This window comes from Cetorhinus maximus, chromosome 4 (assembly GCF_964194155.1).
Source record: "Cetorhinus maximus chromosome 4, sCetMax3.hap1.1, whole genome shotgun sequence".
Classification (NCBI taxonomy): Eukaryota; Metazoa; Chordata; class Chondrichthyes; order Lamniformes; family Cetorhinidae; genus Cetorhinus; species Cetorhinus maximus.
In genome coordinates this window covers 84,325,391-84,351,799 of record NC_135882.1, presented here as the reverse complement: position 1 = coordinate 84,351,799, position 26,409 = coordinate 84,325,391, and the positions used below count along the sequence as shown (strand labels likewise).

Genomic DNA, 26,409 nt, shown 5'->3' with positions numbered 1-26,409 from the left:
CACCTTTTATTTGGAGGAAGTGAGATGAATTTAAGGAGAAATTGTTGAGTGAGAGAATAAGTTCAGCCAGACGGAGGAGAGTGGCGGTGGACGGGGATTGTTTGGGCCTCTGTTCAAAGAAGAAGTGAAGAGCCCTCAGACCATCCTGGTGCGGGAATGGGGGTGTAGAGGGATTGGACATCCATGGTAAAGAGGAAGCGGTTGGGGCCAGGGAACTGGAAATTGTTGATATGATGTAGGGCATCAGAGGAATCGTGGATGTAGTGCAGTATTGTCCTGGGACTGAGATGATTAACATCCAGTAACCACAATCACCTTCCTTTGTGCTAGGTATGACTCCAACCAGTGGAGAATTTGCACCCAATTCCCATTGACTCCAGTTTTGCTAGGGCTCCTTCATGCCATACTCAGACAAATGCTGCCTTGATATCAAGAGCAGTCACTCACACCTCACCTCTTGAATTCAGCTCTGTTGTTCATGTTTGTATTAAGGCTGTAATGAGGTCAGAAACAGAGTGCCCCTAGTGGAATCCAAATTGAACGTCAGTGAGCAGGTTATTGCTGAGTAAGTGCCGCTTGATAGCACTGTCAACAACCCCTTCCAATACTTTACTGATGACTGAGAGTAGACTGATGATTGGACACGTTGGATTTGTCCTGCTTTTTGTGGACAGGACATACCTGGGCAATTTTCCATGTTGCCTGGTAAATGCCAGTATTGTAGCTGCACTGGAACAGCTTGGCTAGGGGCGCAGCTAGTTCTGGAGCGTAAGTCTTCAATACTATTGCCAGAAAATCTTCAGTACTATTGCCAGAATGTTGTCAGGACCCACAGCTTTTGCAGTATCCAATTTTTTCAGCCATTTCTTGATATCATGTGGAGTGAATCGAATTGGCTGAAGACAGGTATCTGTGATGCTGGAGACTTCAGGAGCTGGTCGAGATAGATCATCCACTTGGCACTTCTGGCTGAAGATTGTCATTTTAGACTGCTAAGGTTACCCTCTGCCATTTTAAGAGTTTCCAGTTTCCTGGCCATAACTGTCTCCTTTTCACTATGGATGGCCAAACCCTCTACACCTTCATCTGCTGCCTGGATGACCTGAAAGCTCTCCGCTTCTTCCTGAAAGGCAGCTCAATCATTTTCAATGACAACTTATCATTATATAGTGCCTTTAATGGACTGAAATGTCTCAAGGCACTGTACAGGAATATTATAAAACAAACTATTGGCACTGAGCCACAAAGGAGATATTTGGTCATGTGATCAAAAGCTTGCTCAAAGAGGTAGGTTTTAAGGAGTGTTTTAAAGGAGGTAGAGAGATGTAAAGAACATATTCCAGATTTTGGGGCCTAAGCAAATGAAGGCACAGCCTTCATTAAAACTGGGAATGCACAAGAGGCCAGAATTAGAAGAATGCAGATATCTCAGAGGGTTGTGGGGTTGGAGGAGATTGCAGAGAGAGGGAGGGCCAAGGCCATGGATGGATTTGAAAACAAGGATGAAAACGTTGAAATCAAGACTATGCTTGAGAACCAATGTAGATCAGAGAGCACAGGAATGATAGTAGAACAGGACAGGCAGCAGAGATTTGGTTGACCTCAAGTTTATGTAGGATAAACTTTGGGAAACCAGCCAGGAGCGAGTTGGAATAGTCAAGTCTAGAGGTAACAAAGGCATTAATGAGTTTCAGCAGCAGATCAGCTGAGACAGGGGCATAGTTGGGCAATGTTACAGAAGTGGAAATAAAGGATCTTGATGATGGCACCAATATGAGGTTGGAAACTCATCCCTGGGTCAAATCCATCCACCAGCATTCTCATTTACCTGGCTAAAATGGTTCTCACATTGAACAAATGTGTTGCTCTCAAGCTCAAAGTAAGCTTGAGTACAGCACATCATTTTTTTAAATTAGGCACTTTACAAACTTCCTAATGTAACACTGAATTCAGCAATTTCAGATCATAACCACTGCCCCCATTATTTTTCTGAGAGCACCAGTTGATAATGATTCTCTCAGCCCCATCCACACCTCCCCTGGACCCACCTGTTGTTTCTTGTCCAATTACCATCTCCTTTTTGCCTTAAGGGCGCATCCTTTTTTGTCATTTAATCTCATGTGCCTTCCCCTTAACATAGACCTTTCCTTTAGTTATTTTCCCTTATCTTTACCTTGGTACTCATTTCAATTCTATTACACCTCTATTTTTTTTCTAGCTCTGACGCAACGTCACTGACTTAAGCGTTAACTCTGTTTCTTTTCCTAATGGCTATCTCCGGTACCCGCACCTCCATCAGGTTGCGCATGCGCAAATGCGGTGTGTTGCAGCGATAATCATTCAGTCTTCGTGTTACAGCGCTTGTTTTCCAGTAGATGGCAGTGTTTGGGACTCAGTAGACCAGCGCTTTGTAATTTTTGGAGTTGGAGATGTCCTCCAGGTGCTGGCGCCCTCTGGCCTGGAGGACTGTATTGCACCTGGCTTCGCCTCTCTCTTCCAATTTCTTCCTCTTTTCTTCAGTTGTCCTTCACGCAATGACGTCAGGTGCCGGAAGGTCAGAGGCTGCGAACGGAAGTGAGTGCTGGAGGTCTCCGCCATTGTGTATGAGAGAGATAATTATCGCACCTTTACAGACACGTACACCCGCTGCCGCCTCAGCAAATACATAGGCCACTGGAAAGCTGCCGACAGACAAACAGCGGCGCCATCCTCCTCCTCTTCCTGGGATTTACCGGCATTGCCTCAGGCCGCTGCTTGGAGTGCGGTTTAAACAGGAGTCGGCCGAGCCGGAGGCCGAGCCCCTGCCGCCGCCGCCGTTGCTGCTCTTTAATGAAGAATGTCTGCTACCAGCGTGGATCAGGTAATAGACTGACTGGCAGCTGGAGAGTGAGTGCTGAGTCCGGCCACCGCCTCGCAGGCCATGACTCCTCTCTGACGTTTCCTGTCGTTTGCAATGTTATAACAAGGTGTATTTAAAAAAAACTTGTTAATATTTAATTCCGAATTTCCATAAGGTACTGACGGGTGTTTTCTTCTTTTTGTGTGTTTTTTGTTTCCTTTTCTTTTGTATTTTTGCTTTCTATTAAACACGATACTACATCAGAGACCGAAAGGCCAGGGAAGTAAAGGTGAGTTGGTCTGTTACTCAATCTGTTTGATTTCATACAGACTGAGTGCTTTGACTTTTTTTGTATCTTTTTGTTTGCTTTGCTAGAGCGCGCTTAACTTGATTCTCCTAACATCAAAACCTTTTATTTCTGAACTAATTAAATCAAACTTTGAAAACTTTTTAATGTTTTCGATACTTCTGTCAAACTTAAGGACACTTTAGTATTCATACTGCAGGATATGATTTCTAAATTTTGGGACAATTTGCCCTACAGGGCAAATGAGCTTCCACGTTTTACTTAACCAAGTTTTCACTTATCTTGAGTTTTAAATATATATATGAACCTAGTAACAAAACCATTCAGGATGCAGTTCATGATGCTTTACTATAATTTCATTTGTTTGCACTTAAGTCTTCACTTCTAATTATTTTTAAGTTTTGTTTTTCCTTGTTTCAAAGCCTGAGTGAAATTGTAAAATACATATAACTATTGATTCCTCTTTTAATATTGATTTGGCATAATGCGCAAATAAGAGAAGCCTGAGGCCTTGATGATTGTTTCTGAAAGCAGTATAATGTTTATTTGATTTAAACATACAAAATTTATCGATTTGAACAAATTTTCATTTGAGCTGCTTGATAAATTTAGATACTTTTACAGTATTATATCTTTGAGGCACCAAGCCAAGTTTAAAAAGTATGGCCAAACCTTTTGTGTTTATATGCAAGCACATAGAATAATGAAATTTTAGGTATTCAATTTATAAATCATTTGATTGAAATACTGACAACCCGAAGACTAACAAAATGGTTTCAAGTCTTAAAAATGCTGACCGAGCTTCAATTCTTGGTTACACTATATTGGGCTGTACGAAATTTGCAATAGTAGTTATTATTTCCCTTGATCACTGACATTCCTTGACATTGACCATAATTTGTTGTGACAGGGCATCCAATGGCATCTGTCCTTAGCCCTGTTCTTGCATGTGTAAGTTTTTAATTTTTTGCCTGGCCACTTTCTGAGAATGGCACAGCAAGGGAAATGGCACCTGAATAAACAGGACAAGCAACTATAGCCCTATAACCAATCAGATTGAAGTTTTGTGAAATTGATTGTTTTCAGCCATTAAATTAGAATGAGTGAATTCTTTGGCAAATCAGATACAGAAAGAGAAATAGAGAAAAGAAAAGTTGGATTGAGAGAAAGGCAACACAAGAGACAGGAAAAATTAAATAAATTACATTTTACATTTTCAAGTCTCCAGCAACAATTAAAACCTGAAGAAATAAGATTCTACACTTATTGTGGATTCATGCGGCAAGCTTAGTTTGTATCTAATGTGCAAGTACAACATTTTGCATCATTTAATGGTGAGGCAGATGGCAAGATGTATTTTTGCAAAATGGCCTGGCACAAGTCATACATCGGCTTTTGGATAATCAAGTCTAATTGCGCATCTGCCTTCGTCTAAAGTTGCTGTGCCATTTGTGCATAAATAACCACGAGCACCATTAGCCTCACTTTGACAGAAAAATCTGAGCCATTCTGCTTGCAACTGAGAATGAGTCCGCAATGGAATTATTTTAGAATTGTAAAATGTTTGTAATATCTGTAGGAAAATCCATTGCCCTCACTGTGCCCACGTTGTGCAATAACATAAATCCAGTGCTTTAACTATGTGCCCACTTTGTGCAATAGCTTAAATCCAGTGCTTTAACTGTGTGCCCACTTTGTGCAATAGCATAAATCCAGCGCTTTGACCGTGTGCCCACTTGGTGCAGTAGCATAAATCCAATGCTCTGACTGTGTGCCCACTTTATGCAATAGCATAAACCCAGTGCTCTGACTGTATGCCCACTTTGTACAATAGCATAAACCCAGTGCTCTGACTGTGTGCCCACTTTGTGCAATAGCATAAATCCAGTGCTCTGACTGTGTGCCCGCTTTGTGCAATAAAACAAGTTATGCGTATAAAAATGTACCAAACCCTGACTTCATTTCCTGTTTGTGCATATAGGCTGAACCTGGCTAATTGTAATGTGTATTCTTTACTGCTGATGGGATCTCAAGTGGTTGATCTGTTGTTATTTGGATGAAAATTTAACAGTCTGATTTCCAGCTGTAGAAAAGGCCTGAAAGCTTTAAATGCCAGTTTTAAAGGTTCTTAAATTTGCCACCATATGAACTCCATGTGGAAGTAATATGTTTGACTGCTGGAGTGGAGGGGAGGTGACGTCGTTTGACGCACCATATGGCTATTTTGTCTGATATAGCGGAAGCAAGATCTGCAGCTCAGGCAATCTATTCTTGTTTACTGGTGGAAAATATGTGTTGCAGAAAGGAAAATAATAGTCTTCTGAGAAAACAGTTAAGCTCTGCATTCTTAATTGCCAAAAACTGAACATTGGATTGCCTAGTCATCAACTGCAAATTTCTTATTATAATTGTAATTGCATTAATTGTCCCTCCTCTGAGACCTTAACTGCATTGATAGTTGATATGTACACAACTGATCAAAAACAGAATTAATCCTTTGTCTAGCAAAATGGATATCAACTGTCTGCCTATAAGTATAATATGGAAATAGTATGTCTTGTGCAGTGTTGGCCAGTGTGAAATTGCTGACTGGGTACAGGTATGTTTTAACCACATGCACTAATTTTAGTAGAAAGCACCTTACATACTTTTGATCTGCATTGTTTGAGCGTACTTCACATGTACCTGTTTACTTAACATACTTCTGCCATTCAGTAACCAAGCAAGTACTCAATAATCAAACAAAACATTTGCGTACAGTTTTTGTCTTATCATTTGCCAACAAATCCAAAAAAATGTTGAAGTATATATATGCCATGCAAACATAAATATTGAGATTGTATGCCCTGAAATGGAATCTATTGCTTTTTTTTTAAAATTACTGATAGATTAGAAATACAATTAGGAACAAATGGCTAGTGGCTAATGTATTGGATAACACTGTTCTAGTTCACATCTCCTGGCTGTAATACTTTGAGCCTTTCACTCAAAAATTTGTGTGCTACTTCAAAGAGAAATATGTAGAAATAAAGCAACTCTCTGAAACTCAAATGGCTGCAGCTTCTTAATTGACATCTGCATGAACTATAGTATCAATAGCAGCTCCTTAATTGATCTCTGAACCAATCCATTTTTAAATTGTGATTCCATTTTGGATCCTCCTAGATAAGCATTTACACATTACTAGAACGATAATGCAATATGCTTTTATCTTTATAAAGCATATTTTTATGATTTACCGTAAGCAAGATTGTTAGGAATGTAAAACTCAACATGTGCAGACACTTCCTGTCTGTCATCTTTAAGTGTCATACTCTCCAGTGCAAATTTCTGTGCCACATGAAGTAAGAAAAGAATAACCACAGTCATTTAAAGTGCAGATTGTATCCGGCTCTAAATTGACCAGTGTATGAACTCACCCAATGATTACTTACATAGCCTTTGTAAGCACACCTATAGTTAAATAATGACTTGTCTTTTATAATATTCCTGTCCTTTTAGCAAATTATTTGACTTTCAATTAGCATTGCAATGGGGGACTCTTTAATTTTTAATAAAAACAATGTAACAGTATATGGATCCATCACATTTATGAATGAATAAGCAATCTTTTTTTAAAAAAATGCTAATTAATGCTGGGAACTTGTGACCTGTAGTTGAAATTGATCACCACTTTTGCAATTTGCAAAATTACCTGTCTAAACAACAGCTGGAAGTCGGCCATTTGGCCCTTCAGACTGACACCGCCATTCATCAAAATTTTCTATCTCAACTCTACCTTCTTGCTCTATCCTCATCCCTCAATTCCCATATTACCAAAACATTTATCGATCTCTGTCTTGAATATATTCAACAATTGAGCATCAGTAACACTCTCTGGGGTAGATAATTACTAAGGTTCACAATTCTTTAAGTGAAGAAATTTCTCCTCATCTCAGTGCTAAATGACTGACCTCTTATTCTGAGACTGTGATCCTGTGTACTATATTCCCCAACCAAGGGAATCATTTTCTCAGATTCCACCCTGCCAACCCCCCCCGCCCCCCTCAAGAATTTTATATTTCAAGGACATCACTTCTCAATCTTCTAAACTCCTGGCACTGTAGACCTCGTCTACTCAAACTCTCCTCATAAGACAATCCCCTCCTCTCGGGAACCAGTCTAATGACCCTTCATTGCACTCTTTTTATGACGAGCAAAGAGACCAAAACTATACACGGTACTCCAAGTGTGGCCTCACCAGTGCCCTGTATAATTGTCATAGCACTTCTTTTACTCTTAAATTACCTTTGTAACAAAAGCTAACATTCCATTTGCCTTCCTAATTGTTTACTGTATCTGCATGTTAACTTTGTGATTCATATACAAGGATACCCAGATTCCTCTGAATCATTTCCTCAGTTCTCTCACCATTCAAAAATGTTTTTAATTCTTCCGACATAAGTGGATAACTTCACAGTTTGCCACATTGTATTTCATCTGCCATGTTCTTACCCACTTTGAGACACAAATTTGTGTTTATTTAACAATTAGACTTTGTTATCCCAAAAGTGACACACCACGACTATAGCAGAATAATACATTGACTACCACATTTTATAAAAGACAGGATTTTTATACTGATAAATATACTGCAGTTTGTATGTTGCAAACAAGCTTAAAATGCTAACTTTTTCAGAGTCACACATTCCAGTCCACACTGTTCACTGAACAAATAATTAAAATCCGACCTCAGGCTGTGTTTACTTGTGTAGTTAGACATATTTTGGCCTTAACCTTGCGAACCTTAACCAGCAGAATAATATATTGTGCATCACATAGTACAATGCTTATGCCATTGTAAAACTCCAATTTAGTGTTGTTTTTCAGGGTAGGCTTCCTGTTTGCCATTTTTGAAAGGGTGATAGTTTAAATGTTGGATTATTAATCATTCAAGATTCCATCTTCTGCTTTGATATGATAGGTAATCATTGATAAGATTGTTGTCATGTAATTATCCTAGGTATTCTTTGAATCCATATTATAGTCCTGCTAAATCATCTGAAATCACCTTTTGAATATTGCAACTTTTTTTAAAAGACAGTCTGCAGCTTACAGACTACATAATGTTCTAGTTCAGAGTATATATATGTTCATGCAGTACGTTTTGAAACTGCTTGTTTATAAATTCATTGACATTTCATGAGCCACCTGTCCTTTTCACCACTGACTCTGGTGTATCCTGTTACACTGTCCGATATAAAATGAACTTTAAGTTGGATTTTCAAAGGTCACTATTGTTTAAAAAGCATTTTCTAATGGAATGTTTTTAATTACAGTTCAGAACGGTTCGATGCATCAAAAAGACACAGTGAATGATGATGATTTTGAATCTTATTTAACCAGCCAAACGAATCAAGTAGGTAACTTTTAATCTTCAAAATCTTAACTGAGCATTGACTGGCATTGTATACATTTTCTCCAATCTGAAATGTATACACAATGGAAGGATTTTATTTCCATGATTTTTAATTAGACTTTGGTAATTCAAACCTATTAATGTAAAATAACATTACTAAATGCAGAGCGCTAAAGCTTTTTTTTGCAAGAAATGGTTCTTATACTTTATGTAGTGAATAGTAATGGAAATCTGTATTTTATTTACTGTAAGGACAAGGCATAAAGCCTGCTTATTCTGCAAGGTTTTGCCTTATTTTCTGATCAGTTTGTCAAGTGCAGCATGCTTCATGCAGAATTGGAAAGTTTACATAGGAAAGTATCTTTCGTGACACAAAACAAGTTGTATGAAAGTTGCAGTAGTGACTTTTGATCATTTAAGGCAAGCAACGTGGAAACGGTTATGCTAGGTACAATGCTTGTCCGAAACCAGTGTGGTTAGTGGCCAGTGGGAGCTGCAGCTGGTAGCAGTATTAAACACTGTTGCATAAACTCTGCTGCCTACATGGTATCTTAAAGTTGTGTCTGCACAACCTCCTTTCTTTCAATGCTGCTGTTGAAATTGGGCTATTGGAGGCAACAGTTCTCTAAGGTTAGCATAGTATTTTACTTGTTATAACTGGCAATTAAATCACTTCAGCACTAAGACGTTCGGCAAGTTAATACTTGTGCATTTGAGAATAGATCAAAAGAAAGCAAATCCAAAGCACAAATGGCAATTTTCAGCCAATAAATTCTTGTTGGCGCTCTAAAGATGAAAGGTCTTGGTGAGATGCTGGATAGCAGGCAGTGAACCACAGTTCAGGAGGGAGAAGAGGAACTGGGGCAAAGACTGACCTGAAAAAAATGGATTCTGTGCCTCAAAATCTCAGCTGAGAGCAACTTGGTTTATTTTTGAATATTTATTTCATATTCTATTAATAGCTTAAAGGAACCATTTGCATTTATATAGCACTTCTGGGGCAATCTGATGATGTGAAAGCACTTTACTTCATATTCCAATGAATTATTTTTACAGTCCCCAATATATCAGTTAAGGCAGCTAATTTACATTTAGCAAGGCCCTATAAACAGAGATAAATGGTCCGTTAATTTGTTTATGGTGAAGAGTTGTCGTGCTCCTCCTCTGAGAGACATGGGATTTTTACGTCCATCCAATCTGCAGATGGGGTACGCTTATAATGTATCCAAGAGATAACACCTCTGACAATGCAGAATTTCCTCTGTATGGCACTGAAGTTCAATCAGACTATATGCTAAAGTTCTGCACTCAAGCTTAAAAACAATCCAAACCTTGAGTATACAAATCTAAAAAAAGCAGTATAGTGTTAGAATTTGCGATACTCAATACACCAACAGCTCTGATGCATATAAGAGAATTTGGGTAAAGTGATAAATCAGTGCATTCGGCGCAGCTCAGACTGTGCTATCTAATGACATTTGCCAATGGATTATGGGTGTATTTCCTGGTTAATGTCGAATCATTAAAGGGGTTATGGGTATAGAATGTTCTGAACTGTCATAAACTGAGTTGACAACGCTCAAATGGCTGAGGGGTTGCCTATAAGGAATTAATAACAGGCACACTCTTTTTCAGAAGGTTGCTGGTTCAAGGCCCATTATGGGCACTGCATAACTTAATACTGCATGGAAATGAAGCTCAAGTGTTGATCTGTTAAAATTAGTCACTGTCTCTAATTCAGATTGTAAAAGATTTTATAGCAATGTTATGCAGTAACAATTCTGGCATCCTAGCTTATGTTTTTTCCTCAAAAAAAAAACTAGTCATCTCAGTTGCTGTATGTGGGAATTTTTACCTAAATTGGCTCAACATTTGCTGATAATTTTGTCATTCATTAAAGTGGAGTTAGTTATAAAGTATCTTGGGAGACTCCTGTAAGATATAATATAAACGCAAGTTTATTGCTTCTTCCCTGGCTCTGTCTGCATGTGCTCACATTCATGCACACTTATTGGTTTGGCTGATTTATTTCTGGATGTTTAATGCTCTATATTGGTGAGTGTGAAAGATGAGATTGTAACTATTTAAGGATCAAGATGAATCATATTGGTACTGGGAGTAGGAAACTTTCAGTTTTAAGTACTGTCTGGAATTGGGTCAGGTGCGGCAGTTAGGTGTAAAGTTGGAAAGATATACACTTTTCCCACCATGTCCCTCCCTCCACCCTGCAAACCAATTTGCATCACTCCACATTTCAGCTCAGTACATTGGACACATCAAAAGTTGTAGATCCATCCAAGTTGTAGCACTGACAACTTGTGCAACTGAACTAGCTGGTTGCCTAGCTACGATATTACAGTACAGTTATAACACCTGGCATCTACCTGACAATGTAAAAATATCCCAGTTATGTCCTTTTGACCAAGAAGTAAAACAAATGCAATCTGAGCTCATCATGTCCATAAGACCCACCTTCTGGCCCCTTGACCCCATTGCCACTAAACTCCTGACCACCTAACTCCCATATTAATTGATATCGCTACTGGTTCTCTAACCACAGATACTGGCCCTCCCTTTCATTTCTGATGCCATCGCCCTCATCCCTCCTCCCCACCACCTCCCACCCTCAAAATGCCAGCTTTTGACCCCTCCATCTTCACAAACAGTCTCCAACCTCCCTTTCTTCTCAAGTACTTGGACATGATGTCGCTTCCCAAATATGTCCATCTTTCCCAGAACAATGTTTGAATCCCTTTACTTAGGATTCTGCCCTGCCACAGTAGTGAAACAGCTGTTAAAGTCACATGATGTCTTGTCTGACTGTGACAATAATAGACTATCCTTCTCAACCTGTCTGCAACCTTTGATGTTGTTGACCATGTCATTCTTCACCAATGCCTCTCCACCACAATTCAGCTGGGTGGGACTGCACTTTCCTGTTCCTATTCTTATCTATCCAGTGGTAACCAGAGAACCAACTGAAGCACTTCCCTTCCTGCTTCTGCAATTACCTCTAGTGTCCTCCAAGGATCTACCCTTGGCACCCTCTTTCCACCCCGCCCCCATTTTTCATCTACACGTTGCCCTGTAGCAACATCATCTGAAAATACAGCATCAGTTTCCACATATACACTGAGGACACCAGCAATATCTCGCCATCACTTCTTATGACTTTGCCACTACCCCTAACTTGTCAGACTGCATGTCAAGACTGTCAACATGGAATGAGCAGAAATTTCCCTCAACTTAAATATTGGAAAGATCGAAACTCTTGATTTGCTTCCCACCACCAACTCCAATCCCTAGCCACAGACTTCATCCCTCTTCCTGGTCTGAGACTGATAGTGTCATATTTAACCCTGAGATGAACTTCTGACCACATTACCACAGCATCACTAATAGCTCCTAATTTTACCTTGCCTGACTCCACCCTTGCCTCATCTGCTGCTGAAACTCCTTCTCATGCCTTTGTTACCTCTTGACTTGAACATTCTAATGCACTCCTGGCCAGCTTTCCACACTTTATCCTCCTAAGTTTGTTCATCCAAAACTGATGCCATTGGCAGAATTTTGCACTTCCTCGCTGGTGGGTTTGTAGGTGTGGGTGGTGGTAAAATTTTTCAGATGGCCTCCCCACTGGACTGCTGCCTGCCCCGACCACTCCGCAATTTTACTTAGGACAGGCAAGGCCTAGGCCAGCCAACCCATCTGCCCTTTCCCCAATTGAGGCCTTTAAATGGCCAATTATTGACCATTTAAGTGCTGTTTCCTGCCCATCCACAATTTGCAGGCTGGCAGGAGGCGTTCAGGGGCAGTGGGGAAGCCCCAGCAGCAGTCTTCTTTAACATTGGGCACCCCTCCAAAAAGTCTGCAGGTGCTTCCCACACACCCCCGCCACCCAACCTCTCCTCCAACACCCCACACCCCCTGGACCTCACTTCCCCACCCTGCCCTGAGATCCCCACACTCACCTGGTCCTGTACCCCTGGGACTTAGACTCTGGGAACTGCTTGTAGTCTCAGTTCTGCCCACTGCAGCTTCTGGCAATTCTGGGGCTAGAGAGCTGTTGGCCAATCAGATTAGCTGGCAGCTCTGTGAGGCAGGGCTCCCTCCTGAATGAGCGGCTGAAGTCCCTCCTCCAGCCAATTAGCGTTCTTTGGAGCGTTAAATGGCTGTTGGACAGGCAGTATCGGCGGGCATGTGTTTGCCGCCGATTGCTCGGATAACAGGAAAGGAGACTCTGCTGTCCTAAAAATCCTGGCCCATGTCTTAACTTGCACCAGATCTTGTTCACCATCACTCCTGTGCTTGCTGTTCTACATTGGCTCCTGGTTAAGCAACATCTCGATTTTAAAATTTTCATCCTTGTTTTCAAATCCCCCTATAACCGTGCCCATCCCTATTTTTGTAATCATCTCTAGCCTTAAAACCCTCTGAGATAGCTGAGCTCCTCCAATTCCGGCCCCCTTGAGCATACCTGATTATAATCACTCTGCCATTGTTGGGTTGTATCTTCAGCTGCTGAGGCTCTAAGCTCTTTAATTCCCTCTCTAAACATCTCGGCCTCTCTTTCCTTCTCTTGAAACACACCTTAAAACTTGCCTTAATATCTCCTTTATGTGGCTTGGTGTCACGTTTTGTTCCATAACTCTGCTGTAAATGCCTTGGGATGTTTTATTATGTTAAAAGCACTATATATAAACTGTTGTAATTATTGTCTTATCTGCCTCCTCCCAATCATCAGTAAAATGATGGAAGAAGTCATCAACAGTGCTGTCAGGCAAAACCAATAATCTGCTCCCACATGCCCAGTTTGGGTTTTGCTAGAGCCACGAAGCTCTGGATATCATCTTAATCTAGATTCAGATGTGGACATCAGTTGTATGCCTGAGGAGAAATGAGGGCAACTGCCCTCAACGCCAAACAGCTTTTAACTGAGTATGGCATAGACGACAATGCCATTGCTGAGACAGTGGGAACCAACCAGTAGCTGGAACCTGATCTGATGCACAAGAAGGTGGCCCTGGTTGCTGGACCTGACCTGCAGGCCCAGATCTATGATACAAGAGATCAACTAGCAGGACCTGGATAAAGCCAGGCTTGAGCTGACGTGTGGCATGTAGCATTTGCACTGCATAAGTGCCAGCCTGTGAGCATCTCTGCAAATAGAAGGCCCAAACTCATTATCCTGACCTTTTAACAGTACCGTAATTGCTGAGTCCCCCACCAAAACATCCTGAGGACCACCATTGGCCAGAAGCTTAATGGAAGCAGCCGTACAGTGCAAGACTGAAGCTAGATGTTACAGGCTAGGTTGTTTGCTTCCTGATCTCCCAAAGGCAAATGACCATTTACGGGGCTGAATTCAGGAGAATGATGGAATGTTCACCAGCTGCTTATATGGAGGCAGCCATAACACTCAAACTCACCAACATTATTTAAGAGCAGACAACTTGTTTGGTGCCTCTGCCACTATAATCAATATCCGTCCCCTACATCTGCGACCCATTGTGGCTGCAGTATGTGCTATCAACAATATGCAGTACAGTAATTTGCTGGTGTTATTTCAACAACAGCTCCTTGCTCTGTGAACGGCACCATTCAGGAATGATAAAAGCAGCTTTGTCATAAAAATACTATCACCTCCACATGCCATCTCTACTTCGAACCATAATGCTATTCCTTCATCACTAGATCAAAATCCTGCATGCTCCACACCTGAGAACAAACATCTATATAAATCAAATTTTGCTGTGCATTGATATTTGAAGGACAGTGTTGTATTGATTTTTTATTCTGTATTTTCATTTTAACATTACGAGCATAAGTAAAATAGGATTTTGAGATTAACAGCCTTGATCTAATGAGTAGCTTTGCTGTAGGGATTAGATTAAGTCCTCAATCTCCTGGGTTAGCCAATATTAGCTGTGATTGGTGTTGGATTTGATGGTGGTTCCCACTGTTAATTCCTATCCAACAATTCATGCCGGAAGTGTGTGTATATGCAGGTGCTGGGCTAGATTGGCTTGGCTGTAGTATAAGTAAGGCTCCCAACCTTCCAGAATTGGCTGAGAGTCTCCAGCAATTGTGAATTATCTCCAGGATACTGCTGCAAATAATCCAGGAGAAAAATCATAGGGAAGTAGAGTTCGAACTTTGGGATTTGGACTTTCTTTTCCAGACTACTTTGTCCCTGCTTGTGGTGTCTCTGCATATTCCGTGAGGTCCTGCTCTGCCCTTTATTTGAAATGAAGGAGCGAGTCACCGTTGGCCTTTTCAAAGCGAAGGCGCCTGGCTCGCGCTTATGGGATCGCTTGTGCTGCCCAGTCAAAGGGAATTCCCGACTCTGACCATGGTGGCAGGTGGGTACTCGAGCTTTGCAGGTTGCTTCTGCCCCTGGTGTGTGCAGCAGACTAAGAAAGAACAGGTAAGGGAAGTAAATTGCATTTGCTGGTCTGCACTGCATGGAGAAAAATAGCACATAGGAATATTTCAAAGCAAATTGGTCAATTGAGATGATCCACTTCAGAATTGCTCAAAGTAAATCAACATGTCAAAGGACTTTTTTCCATAACACACTTAATCCAATTAAGAGGAATTTCAGATGGTTTATGGGCATAGCCTAATGTATCTATATGATTAGCGGGTTGCACTATTACTTCAATAAAAGTCAGAACCACATTTTAAAATATTATTGTGGAAATAATTTTTGAGACTTGCCTTTTTCAAACGCTGTTCTAACTTTAATTCTAATGTTGACTTTCAGTATAAATGATTAACACTAAATATACAAGCATAAAATATCACTTTTTTAAAAAATCAGTGGTTCAATAATCTTATCTGAAAACGTCTCAGGTGTACTGATTGAAATCAAATGGCTATTTTATCCAGTTCAGGACTATAGGTCCTTGGGCCACACATGCAATTTCCAGGGTATGGATTCTGTGCACACAACTACAGATTTACTGACGGACCATCATCTGGTTAATTGTGATATGACACACAACCTCCAGGCACACGCCCAACCACAGATGCTAACCCTAAATATGAGTGATTGATTTGATACTCTGATGAGTAATGGCCACTCAAGGGAAACACTGAAAGATGATGGGCACCCGTGAAACTATTTTCTATGAAAATCAATTCTTTGGGGAGCGAGAATTTCCAAGAAAGACATGATTTTTTTTTTTCCTTTTGTCTATTTTGTTCTCTACAGAAGGCAATGATTGTCCTCTGGGATGCCATTCCACAGATGCTATATCCTCCACACCGAAGGTTATTCCTGCATGACCCTTAACAGTGGGAATTGGTAGTGTAGCTGATTGCTGGTTGAGGGAGATCAAAGGCAAGCCTGATCTTGACCTCTTAATGTTCACACGTCTACTTTCAACTAAGATCACTGAACACAATGGGGACGGAAAGGACATTGCACACTCAAAGCAAAGTGTTTAGTGGCAGTTTTGTGTATTCTTTATAACAAGTTAAGTGATTAATCCAAATATACATGATTGGGAAAAGTCAAGCAATTTAAAAGTTAGAATAATGGAAATTTAAATATAGTAAATATTTTTACAGTAGCTCAGCTGTGTCTTTGATATCAACCAGTAACAGTGAAATTTGGGAGAATTAAAGATGGCATTTTGAATCTAATGCAGATTATTGTCAAAGTTAGGTCACTGGAAGAATGAACGTTCTTGTTTTAGAAAAGAGACTTTGTGTACCCCTTTGAGAAAAATATTACATTTTTCCAATGTGACTCACTGGAAATGAGAGAAATTTGCAGGGTATGATGAGAAAATCTTGTAAATTAAGATTGCTGGTGTTCAGTAGGAATAATATGTCATTATGCTTCTTAAATTTGCTGAGGTCCAAGACCTTTTTTCTAATAAACGGTATGTCAAATGAAATCTGGCCTTCTATATATAAAAGGCTTTCATGTGAATATTGGTGTAGAAGATGCTGGAAACACAAGTTGGTCTCAGGCAGCATCTGCGGAGGGAAGGTAGGGTTAATGTTTCAGGTCCCCTCTCTACAGATACTGCCTGACCTGTTGGGTGTTTCAGCATTTGTTTTTATTTCAGATTTCCAGCATCTCAACATCCATCACACAGCCTACTTTCACCTCTGTGGCATTGCCTGCCCCTGTACTGTCTCAATCCGCCTGCTGCGGAAACCCTAATCTATGCTTTTGAACCTCCGGACTTGACTATTCAAATGCTCTCCTGGGTCACTATCCTCCTACCCCCATAAACTTAAGCTTATCTGAAATGCTGCTATAAGTTTCAAGCCCACACCAAGTACTGCTCATGCATCACGTCTATGCTCATTGACCTACGTTGGCACCTGGTCCACGAACACCTCAAATTTAAAATTCTCATTCTGTTGTTGAAATGCTTTCATGGGCATGACCCTTTCTCTTTCTGTATTCTACTACAGCCTTGCAATCCTTTGAGAACCCTTTGCATCAGATATCTCTCCCACTCCTTTCACCGTTTCATTTGTGCTATGCTTGCAGCCATCTAGACTGTATGGTCTGGAATTTCTTTCCTAAGCCCATCTATTGTCCACTCCCAACCAATATCCTGCTTTGACTCAATCTCACTTTCTGTCTGATTACACTTCTGGAATTGTCTTGGGATGTTTTCCAACATTAAAGGCACTAAATAAATGCAAGTTGCTATTGCTCAAAATTTGGTAGTGCAGTATAACAATTGAAGGTTTAATTAATTGCACACTTTTAACTGCATTGTCATTTACTATGTGCATATGCATAAATTTACTTACTGTGACAGACACAAACATTCAAAATCATTCACATGCTTGTTGGAAAATAAATAATACTTTTTTGCTTCAGTAAACACCAATTCAGGAACCAAAGTGAAAAGAACCCCATTTTGAATTCATAAGGTGAAAATGCTTTTCCTGGTGTTTGGTTAAGTCTATGGGTTGCAGTTGCCTTAGTGGAGATTAGTTTGGGAATTTGTTTAAAGTTATGATAGTATTTGTAGCCATGTGTGTATATATTTAACCTATGTAAATTAAAATGTTTCATTTAATTTAATGTAAAACCTTGAACTGGTGGTCTGAATCCTGAATTTAGAGTTGCATCTCAAACATAACACTTTAAACAAATGTCACAACCTATAATTTTAAGGTTCCCTTTGGGAGTTTTAAATAACTCAGCTTTACCAACTGCATCAGTAATAACAAACATTAAACTAAATGAAACATTTTATTAATTTACATAGGTTAAAATATTTATACACATGGAATTCAGTAAATACCCAATTGTTATGACCGATACAGTTGGTAAAACTAAGTTATTTAAAAAGCCCAGAGGGAAACTTTAAACAACTGTCATAACTTATAATTTTAAGTGTTATGTTTGAGATGCAACTCTAAATTCAGGAATCAGACCACCAGTTCTCGAGGGGTTTTATATGAAACTAGATGAAACATTTCATTAAGTTACAACACAAAAAGCGCAAATAAAATGCTACAAAGTACTATTATCATAACTTTTAACAAATTCCCAAACTAATCTCCATTGAGGCAACAGCAACCCATGGGGCAGAATTTTGCCATCGGTGAGCAGGGTGCGGGGCCCGCTCGCCGACGTGGGATGACATCGGGCGGAACCCCCGACGTCATCCCGCCCCATTTAAATTTTCAGGAAGGTGGTGGCGCAGCAAAATCAGCAGCGGGCCTGCCGACCTGTCAAAGGCCAATTGAGGCCATTGACAGGATCATTTAAACAATTAAAGGACCTGCCCATCCAACCTTAAGGTTGGCAGGCAGGCCAGGAGCCCCGGTGGCAAATAGAGAAAACATGAAACTTCACCCAGCGGCGGGATGAGGGTTCATGCAGGGTTTTAAAAATTTTAATAAAGTTATTCTGTAAATTATGAACATGTCCCATCTCATGTGACATTGTCACATGGGGACATGTTAGGTAAATTTTTTTTCTATTTTTAATATCTTTCAAAGTGGAAGTGACCTCCCTGAAGCTGCACTTAGCCTCAGGGAGATTTGCGCTCTTTTGTGCGCATGCGCGAAAGAGCGCACTCTCGCTTTTAGGGAATCCCCTCCAGCTCGTACAGGAAGCGCATAAAGCTTCCCGCCGGACGTCACGCTGGTGGGCCAATTAAGCCCCACCCACATAAAATGGCGGTGCGGCCCGCTTCGCTGGCGGGGATCGGCTCCCCACCCGCCGGAGATTGGGTCGGGCCTGCCCGCCCAACAGGCAGAAAATTCTGCCCATAGACTTAACCAAATACCAGGCAAAGCATTTTCACCTTACGAATTCAAAATGAGGTTCTTTTCACTTTGGTTCCTGTGGAGGCAGTTGGAGGTTTACAGCTGCCTTTGATCATAGGAGCTGATGGTAACTTTTTTGGAATGTTTTTCTACTTATATTAGCCATATATTAAGGTCCAGTTTGGGACCAGTAACTTTTTTTAAAGTAGGCAAAGTTTGAAATCTCAATTACCCACTAGGAGAATAAAGCCACAAACAAAAAAAAATAAACTTTACTATACAAATTCAGAAAAGTAAAGCAATCTGCAATATCTATCTTGTACTCTAACATTGAAAATTAACATGAGCTAAATTTGAATTATTGGGCAAACTGGATGAACACACCATGCTGCACATTAAATGGCAGATGCGGCCAAGACAGATCCCAGTGATTTCTCAGCAACCTACCCAGACATCTGTGACCACTGAGTGTCTCAATTTTGTTAAACTTCGTCTCCCTTGCAAGGGATTTCAACTCTTCACTTTTGAAGATCTAGCCACCGAACTCTCTCAAAAGAATTCTCTCCGACTTGAACTGCCTCAATTACTGCTCACCTTCTGGTGGTTCAATCTCTTCTTCTGAGACTCTGTTCCACGGGATTCACATAGCTGTACTCCTACCTCTAATTACTGGCACATTTCCAATTCTTTCACAAATTGCTAGCTTCACTAAGCTGACACTGTCCCTGGGTTTCTCTGAAGTCCAGTCTCCTTGCTACACTGAGCTCTAAATAGCTCCTAGGGCTTTTCTGAGCCCTAATTGCCTGGCATGGAGCTAGTGACCTTCCGCCACCACCTCAGCTCCCCAGGACCTCTCCTGAGCCCTGACAGCACCGAACAGCTCCCAGGGCTGCTCCGTTTGCTACAAACCATATGAGGTCCAAACTGTAACCACCCTCTTCTCCTTGCAGATAAACTGATAAATTGAAACCAGAGAACCTTCTTAAGCTCCATCCATCTCAATGATAATGTAGCATTTCAGAGTTCACCAAAAACTAATTTAGCCCTAACTCCAAAACAAGACATTTCTCTGGACTGCACTTCTTTGCTAGCAGTGTAGACATCATGTCTCCAGTTCTCCAGCTAAGTAAGTTTGCTGTTTTATGGCTCTACCTCTTTTATTCTGACATTATTAAATAAACATAGATAACCTTCTGAAATGCCACCTTTTTAGATATTCTGACAATATCTAAAGCCCAGCATTTTAGTTACCTTACCTTCACAATAATCTTCCCTGTAAAGCATTAACATGAACCATGAACTAGATATCCATCACAATATCTATTTCAAATTTGTGAACCCATATTTTGTTTGGTGCTGTGTACCATTGTAATTCTGGCTTTTTCCCCATAAGTTGGGTCCAACTCTTCATACAGCATACAATCAGGGATGCAAAGAAGTTGTTCAATCAGACAAGTAGGTAGAGATGAATAATTGTCAAAAACATGTGTTGCCATAGATAATAGAGCAGCTGTGTATATGATGAGAACCACATTTGCTTCCTTGAATAATTAGATTGCTAACAGTGTTTAAAGTTGAATCCTGCTATTACACATCAAAAATCCTCTCCATTAGTAAAAAACCTAAAAAAAAAGCTTCCTGCTCATGCAAATCTCAAATACTGTTCAATATAACTTGAAGGGTTGTCTAGATCATTCCTTGTTGTTTCCAACTATTTCCTTATTGGAATTCATGATTCTTATTTTAGCTACTTTCACTAAGATCCACTGACTCCACGTTAACTGGAAGTGATGCAACATTTACTGATCTAACTTTTGCTCTGTGTAATTGACTAGACTCCGCTTTGACTTTGATCTTGAGAAATTAGTAAGCAAACTGCTTCAGTTAGTAAAACTGATGATTTCTGCTGTTTAAAAATAGCAATAGGAAGAGCAGTTGTATAATTCCTACAGACAGACGCAAACAAAATTAAATTATTTTTAGAGAAGCTACATTTTTTTCATGTGCTCTTCAATTTCTATAGTGATACAATCTTTCTTACACTTTTTAGCATGTGTTCTATCAATTTTATCTCCCCTAGCAACATTTACGCATATTCTGCCTCTTTCATCCCTTCTCCTTGTCACCAAATTATTTGGAGAAACTCCTCAGTGTTTATTGGTAACATTATAGTGCAATAGTTCATGCTCCCATTTTGTATATTTGAACCTTGGTTGAGATCCTAGCAAAACTCTGAATTATATTCCTTCATTCTTTATGTTGATCTGAAAGCTGAATATTCATTAAGGTTAGTGCAATTATACCGCTTGAAGGACCACACTTTTACCTTTTTAATTAGTAACATCTGCCAGTAGCACTGTTAAACCGTTAAACAAACTAATAGCAAATACTGCTAACAACTATGTAACTAGAAAAATCACTATTTTGCTACTTCACCCATACACACATTCGCACTTTACATTTATTTTTAACAAAACTCAACACTTGGTGTTCACAAAAGCACACTTGCTGACCATTTTTTTGGAGTGTTTTATGGTTGCTACACAATTACAAAAAATGTAAAGTGAGTAGATTTGCTGCTGGGTTGAAGTTCAAGACTTGTTTGTATATTTAAGTAGGGCTTGGAGGAGTCCTGGAATTTTTTAAAGGATTCATTAACATTGGGACATCGAGTGAATTGGCTTTTATTTCATGTTGTGGATTATCTCAGTTGCTGTGTTGGAATTTGTTGCAGCTGTCAAAATGTGAGCAGAGTTTCAGAGCAGGTTGTTGAATGTGAATTAGCCTGAAGCCACCTCAGTGAGATGGAAGCACTTGATAAAAAGATTTCCTTTTCCCAGCTTTTCAGTTTACAGAGCATCAACCAAGCAGGAAAAAACCTTGAGAAAGAGTTGCATAATTGTAATGTTGAGTTAACACAGCATGGGGGAGGTATGCGCTCTACTGAGTGCCCACTTCACTTGTCTGAACAATGTTTTTGCTCCACCGATTTATCTGTTCTGAGTACTTATTTCAGATGAGGGAGTAAGCAAGCAGGCTCAAAGACATTGAGATTTTAAATTCTCTAATTTTAATAGATTTTACTGCATTATTGCATGGTAAAGTATTCTTCCCTATCTGCCTGTTCACTTTCAAGAGGTTGCTTTTGTTTCTTAAATACTCAATTGTGGGGCGTAGTTGCAGTATTGTTATGTAGAACAGATGAATCAAAGAAATGCATTTTGGTTCTTTTTTTTTATTCCTTCATGGTGTGGGTGTCACTGCCATGGCCAACATTTACTCCCTATCCCTAATTGCTATTGGGAAGGTGGTGGCGAGCTGCCACTTTGCTCTGCTGCAGTTCATGTGATGCAGTTATACCAAGAGTGCTGTTAAGGAGGGAGTTTCAGGATTTTGACCCAGTGAAGTGATGGAATGGTGATATAGTCCCAAGTCATGATGGTGTGATTTGGAGGAAGACTGCACGTGGTGGCGTTCTCATGCACCTGCTGCCCTTGTCCTTCTAGATGGTAAAAGTTGTGGGTTTGGCAGACCTCTACTAGTCACAGCCTGTCAATTTTAATAAAATTCCTTGTAGCTTTGCAATTTTTTCCCCCCTTCGGGTGCTTCTCCAGTTCCCATTTGAAAACTGATTGAATCTGCCCCACCATACACTTAGTGCATTCTAAACCCTAATCACTTGCTGCATTTTTTTAAATAAGCTCCTTCTCATGTTGCTGTTGTTCGTTTGCCAAGCGCCTTAAATCAGTGCCTTCTGGTCCTTAACTCTTCTGCCAATGGTAACAGTTCCTCCCTCATGATTTTGAACACTTCTGTAAAAGCTCCTCTCGACCTTCTCTTTTCTAAGCAGGATAATCCTAGTTTCTCCAATCTATCTATGTAACTGAAGTCCCTCATTTCTGGAACCATTCTAATAAAGCTTGTCTGCATCTTCTTTAAACCCCTCATCCTCAAGTGCGGTGCCCAGAATTGGCCCCAATAATCCAATTGAGGCTAAACCAGTGTTGTAGGAAGTTTAATCTTGACTTCCTTGCTTTTAAACACTCTGACTCTGTAAAGCCCAGGATCGCATGTGCCTTATTAGCCACTTTCTTAATCTGCCTTGCTACTTCCACCAATTTTTGCATTTACACCCCAGGGCTCTCTTCCTGCAACCCGTTTAGAATTGCACCCTTTAGTTTACATTGCTGCTCTTCATTCTTCCTATTGCAATGTATCACTTCACTGCTGTAAATTTCATCTGCTAATGTCTGCCCATTCCACCACACTGTCCTCTTGAAATCCATCACTGTCCACCTCATAGTTGACAGTACTTCCACATTTTGTCATTTGCAAATTTTGAAATTGTGCCCAGTACACCCAAGTCTGAGTGATTAAAATATATCAAGTATAGCAGTAGTCTTAGTACCAAGCCATGAGGAACCCCAATGTGTACCCTCCTCCTGTCCGAAAAGCAAGTGTTCACCATTACTCTTCACCATTCCTCTCTGTTTCCTGTCATTCAGCCAACTCTCTATCCATGCTGCCTTTGTCCCTTTATTCCATCAGCTTCAACTTTGCTGGTGAGCCTATTGTGTGGCATATAATCAAACATCTTTTGTAAGTCCATGTAATAATCCACACTTGTCCAAGTAACTTAATTCTGTCCTGGATTATTGTTTCTAAAAGCTTTCCCACCACTGAGGTTAAATTGACTGGCCTGTAGTTGCTGAGTTTATCCTTATACCCTTTTTTAAACCTTTGTAACATTTTGCAATTCTCCAGTCCTCTGCCTCCACTCCTCTATCTAAGGAGGATAGGAAGATTATGGCCAATGCCTTTGCTATTTCCACCCTTTCTTCCCTCAGCATCCTCTGATGCGTCCCATCTGGTCCTGGTGATTTATCAACTTTAAGTATTGTCGGTCTATCTAATATCTCCTCTTTATTAATTGTTAACCCATCCATTGTCTCAGCTACTTCCTCTTTCACTATGAATTTGAAAGCATCTTATATTTAAACGCCTTTTGAAGACTTTTGAATTCCTTTTTATGTTAGCTGCCAGTCTCTTCTTGTACTCCTGTACTCTTGTACATCTTGCCCCAATCCTTGTATTTTCCCAGTGCATCGTGCTAAGAGTACCAGGCTGAAAAATAAATTGCCTACTCTGGTGTTATCTGATGACATCAGCTCTCTGCACTACCAGCACATGCACAACCTGAGCATCAGTGATCCTGGCACTGGGATGGCATTATTTAGTATTAGCTTGATATTTCAGCCAGCTATTGATCTAGTTATTAAAAGTTAACATTGAACAAAGTGAGTACATTAGCACAGCTATTACTGTGACTCAATTTTGTGAGAAATATTATATCAAAGACCATTTTTCATTGTTTCCTATTTGGGTTTTACATTCATTTGGGCAAAATATTATCTATCAAGAATAATTTTCAAATAAGACAATGAAGGAGCCAGAAACATGCTCGGAATCGGGACTCACTGTTGTGGAAAGAAAATATGTTGGAAATTTCAGGAAACCTATTTGTGCAAAGTCTACTTGAATTTATTAAATGATTGAAGTGTTTATAAATCTATCAAGGGGTATCTTTGATTCCTTCACCGAATCAGAGTATGTATATTGAACTTGGTGTAAACTGAATTGTGTTCTGGAACTAACCTTGTAGTTCAGTGAATGGATGGAGGAGCCATTGTAGAGCTGAGTCGTATAGACTAGGAAAGTTCTAAGTTTAGTCCCTGGTTGATATCAAGATGGTGGTGAGGGGTCACGTGTCAGCCTTGCCTCAGTGATGGCACTTATCATTGAGCCTCAAGGTTCGGAGTTCAAGCCCCACACATCGATTTGAGTAACAATGCAAGCTGACAGTCTGAAGTAGTAGTGAACTACTGGTTGTGGGTCTTTCAGTGGGAGTTCTTTGGTTTTAAACTACACTTATAGCTAGCAACTTTAATCGTTTTAATTGTTTGAGTTAAATTCACAGTACATTCAAAAGGGAAGGGTAGCAACTACTTCCAATTTCAGCACAGCATTTATGGGAGGGAGAAGGAGAAATTTAGTTGGGTCACCTATATCTTTTGTTTAAGTTTTAGTTTAATTCAAAATAGGTGCAATTGAATTAAAAGTATGGTGAAAATAGTTCCCTGGTCCACTCTCCATGACAAAGCCTCGAGCAATCAGCGTTGACTTGCCAGCCAACTGGCTCCCTTTTCTCATGCAGTAGAAATTGTTGCTCCCTTTGAAATTTGACATTCTTGCGTCTGCCCTGGTGAGTGCAAGACAAAAGCTTTGACAGCGTGTCTCTTTTTAAAGCAATACTCCAGTTCTGTACGACCAAGTGACTATAAAGTGAAATGTACTGTTTTAACAGCCTGTTATGTGTCATAATTACATGTTTTAAATACAGCTAGGGCGTTTAAGGTGGTGTGGTACTGTGCTGGTTCTGAATTTTTGGAAAATCTATTTGGATAGATGCCTTGCAAAGAGCATTGTAGATCTATCTTCAGACCCAAACATTTTTTAATGAAAATTAGAGTTAAGAGTTTCAAACTCTGACATAGTTACTGAAACCTTTATAAATGTGCACAGGCAATAACCTTAAATGTAGTTTACTGAATCTGAAATCTAAATGATAAAATGGCCTGAGTTTTTTAATGTGTCAATGGGGAAATGCAGGCAGGAACAGACACAAGAAGGGAAATGGGTAAAATGACTGCCTTTTTTTATTGTAGTTTATGATTTTGCAGAATGTAGTGCTCAGCTGCATGGACCAGGAAATTCCCAGGTTTCATCTCAGATCACCTAACTCAGCAGTGAAGGCAGTACAGTTACCTCTACCTGCTAAGTTAGGAATTGTTAAAATCAACCAGTGGTCTAGTTTTGAATGTTAGTCATTTAATACTTAACTGGAAAATTTGCAACTGGGGATACAATTTCAGCTTACATCCTTTTGGTTGGCATTTATCACCCAAGCTCCCTGATGAAGAATGGCTAGTTGAACAAGGTTCCAGAGAGGTTACTCATTATTGGGGTGAACAGCTACTTGTACCATCAAAAGGGAAAACATTGATAGGTATCAAAATAAAAGGAAAGCGGTGTGGACATTTGTCCGCTTTTCACAGTTGTGTAATGCTGCAGTTATAAATATGACTTTAGGAGGCCTCGAACTATCATGATAGAACAAACCTCTTAAAAAGAACTTGCATTTAAAAAGTCACATTGAGAAATTTTCTCAGATTCCAAACACTTGCCCAGTGAAAATTCACAAGTTTAATTTTCCATTTTGGAAGTACAAATGCATGCTGTTGGAAATTATTGTAGAACTCTCCCTTAAGACAGGTTAGATTTTTGGGCCAATTACACTACACTTTTCCTGGCCAGCAGATTTGGGAAGTGTGTGTTTACTGTATGGAATAGATATTTCTTTGTTTCAAATTTCAGCTTTGTTTGAATTGACCATTTAAAACAGTTTAGGAGTTGTGATATAAAATGGATGCATAATTAAAAAACTACTTGAGGCATATCACTGTTTTTAAAATGGCTGATAATTTGCATGATTGAATTTCTGCAAAAAATAGTATTTTTGTTGATTGTTCTGTTAAATTTGTTGTGGCA

At 39.9% G+C, this 26,409-nt stretch overlaps 1 protein-coding gene across 2 annotated transcripts in view; it reads left to right on the top strand.

Annotated features, from left to right (window-relative positions):
- The first annotated feature begins 2,555 nt into the window (after nt 1–2,555).
- Nucleotides 2,556–26,409, top strand: part of ythdf3 (YTH N6-methyladenosine RNA binding protein F3) — a 39,020-nt gene continuing 15,166 nt past the window's right edge. Inside the window, exons 1-3 of one of the 2 annotated variants that reach the window (XM_078540427.1) lie at nt 2,556–2,860; nt 3,104–3,128; nt 8,465–8,544. In XM_078540427.1, coding sequence (XP_078396553.1) covers nt 2,837–2,860; nt 3,104–3,128; nt 8,465–8,544 — 129 coding nt within the window. In that variant the 5' untranslated portion in view covers nt 2,556–2,836. The remainder of the gene's footprint in view (nt 2,861–3,103; nt 3,129–8,464; nt 8,545–26,409) is intronic. The other variant, XM_078540428.1, reaches the window with a different exon arrangement.